This window comes from Octopus bimaculoides, chromosome 4 (genome assembly GCF_001194135.2).
Source record: "Octopus bimaculoides isolate UCB-OBI-ISO-001 chromosome 4, ASM119413v2, whole genome shotgun sequence".
Classification (NCBI taxonomy): Eukaryota; Metazoa; Mollusca; class Cephalopoda; order Octopoda; family Octopodidae; genus Octopus; species Octopus bimaculoides.
The window spans coordinates 90,584,806-90,587,291 of record NC_068984.1 but is presented as its reverse complement, the minus strand read 5'-3'; the positions used below and the strand labels follow the sequence as shown (position 1 = coordinate 90,587,291).

At 33.3% G+C, this 2,486-nt stretch overlaps 1 protein-coding gene across 1 annotated transcript in view; it reads right to left on the bottom strand.

Annotated features, from left to right (window-relative positions):
- Nucleotides 1-584: 584 nt before the first annotated feature.
- Nucleotides 585-2,486, bottom strand: part of LOC106875728 (40S ribosomal protein S8) — a 16,611-nt gene continuing 14,709 nt past the window's right edge. Inside the window, exons 5-6 of the mRNA XM_014923974.2 lie at nt 1,536-1,665; nt 585-838 (exon numbers count right to left, since the gene is read on the bottom strand). Coding sequence (XP_014779460.1) covers nt 729-838; nt 1,536-1,665 — 240 coding nt within the window. The 3' untranslated portion in view covers nt 585-728. The remainder of the gene's footprint in view (nt 839-1,535; nt 1,666-2,486) is intronic.

Sequence of the window (2,486 nt, the reverse complement as noted above, 5' to 3'; positions counted from 1 at the left end):
AGAGTTAGATTTATCAAGGTCTTCAACGGAAAATCCTTCGAATTCTGACTCGCTGCTTGACAGAATAAAATTCGTATCCATTTTTTTGTCAGGATTACAAATTTTGAAAACACAACAGGAACAAATTTGGAAAAAAATCTCCCAAAATTCACAAAATTAAAAAAACACGTTGACCGTCGTACAAAACTATTGCTGAACTGTTTACACAAATAATCACGTATTTTCACGAATGTACTAATGAGATTTGCTTGGATATTCTCATTTAAATATGAATAGGTGATTACGGGCGGTTTTGGGCAGCTTGGTCACATGAACCAAATTTTTTTTCGGGCGGCTTTGGGCGGTTTGGTAACGAAAGGGTTAACATGTTGAGAAATATGTTTTTTTAATGAAACCAGTTCAAATTTATGACTATTTTAGAAATAATTGAAATACATAAGGGGTATATTTTGGTTAGAAATACAGTAATGAAAGTGTTAACATTGTAGGATAAGTATGAGGAGGCAGATCTGGCCAGTTTCAACCAGTTAAAACACTAAGGGGTTAAAGGAATACTGATACCAAATAATTACAAGAGAATCATATCACTTAACAATTGTGCTTTATTTGCCCAATTTTTGTAATATCTCTGACAGACATTCCAACAGAAAGAATGACCACTTTCACAGCAGGAGATCAAGGAATACCCTGATTTCCCATAAATATAGGCAACATTCCACTCGAGACAACTATTTCCCTTTCTTCGCCTTGATCTTCCTCATATAAAATTCAAGTTCTTTTCCTTCAAGTACAATACCATCGGATTTACCATATTGACCTGGTCGTGAAGTGATTTTTGCTGCAAAGAATAATAAAAAAAAACCTTTAATAAACAGAAAAAAAACCCCCACTACATTTCCTAATTTAGATTGTTCAACAAATCGTTTTACAAAATGCTCTATCAATGGCACTACACAAATTTATAGTGAAACACGTATCTATATAATCAAAATTCTTCAAAGTTAAATCAGGTTATGTCAAGCATAACTACTCATGCAGATATACCACACTTCTAATTCATTCAAATTCTCTATCAATTAACTTAGCATAATTCATAATTGGAAAGAGATTATCAGAATTTTGAAATTTGTACAACATTAAATTTCAGCCGAAAGATGGCTTAATTATTCATCATAGAATCTCTATCCCAAACAAATATACCCCAATTCTCCATAGTCAGTCAGCTGTGATTTGCATCAGTGCAAGTACTTAACACAATTACCCTTTCACAAAACTCTAATGCTAACAATTAGATTTGTTTTGACCTCAGTTGCTGTATAGATACATGATACCAAACACAGCAATGTCACTATACAAAACATGCATATGCACACGTATATGCATTTGCTTATGCTCCAGTAAATCAGCAACTCAGTCAAAATAAAAATGTAAGAGACTGATAAGCAGTGGAGTTTGTTCGACTAAAAAGAACTCTTGAATGAGGCACTGCAGCATAGTTGCAACTCAATGACCGAAACATGCAAAATAATACTTACCTAATAATCGACCAGTCATGAATTCTTCTTGAAGAGCTGGTTCAACTTTAGCTGTCTTTCGCCGTAATGTGTATTTTCTTTGATTTTTCCGTGAACGCACTTTGTTAAGAACAGATTCTTCTTGTTCTGTCTATAAAGGTTTTAACAAAATATACATTAAACCAGGTCACAATCATTATACACAAAACAGATTTCTACCAAACATCACATGGAAAATCACCACCCAGACATTAGAAAAATGGTGAAGTAATGATATGCACAACCCTCCATAATAAATGTGTGAACAATATTTCAGAATAATTATGCAGAAAAAAAAAAAAATCTGTTGCTATCTAGATTCAATGGAGTCCTCAACATCTATCTTAAAGTTGAATGAAAAGGTAATATTTCTGGAGGAAGCTTACTCTGCACCCATCCTGAATAAAGACCAACTGAGGAAGAGGAGGAGAGGAAAAACATCAAGAATTATACCAAATGCAGTCAGTGTAACTATGACATACTGGCACCATAGCTAAACATTTAGCTACTACAGCATATATATGGTCATCATTCTGCTTTTGGCAAATAAAATTGTATTTGTCTAAACAAAGCACAAACTTTTCTGGTTTAACCCTTTCGTTACCAAACCGCCCAAAACCACCCGTAATCACCTATTCATATTTAAATGAGAATATCCAAGCAAATCTCGTTAGTACATTCGTGAAAACACGTGAATATTTGTGTAAACAGTTCAGCTATAGTTTTGTATGACGATCGACGTGTTTTTTTAATTTTGTGAATTTTGAGAGATTTTTTTCAATATTTGTAATCCTGTTGTGTTTTCAAAATTTGTAATCCTGACAAAAAAATGGTTACGAATTTTATTCTGTCAAGCAGAGTCAGAACTCGAAGGATCTTCCGTTGAAGACCTTGATAAATCTAACTCTGTAACTGCAAAAAAAAAAAAAAAGA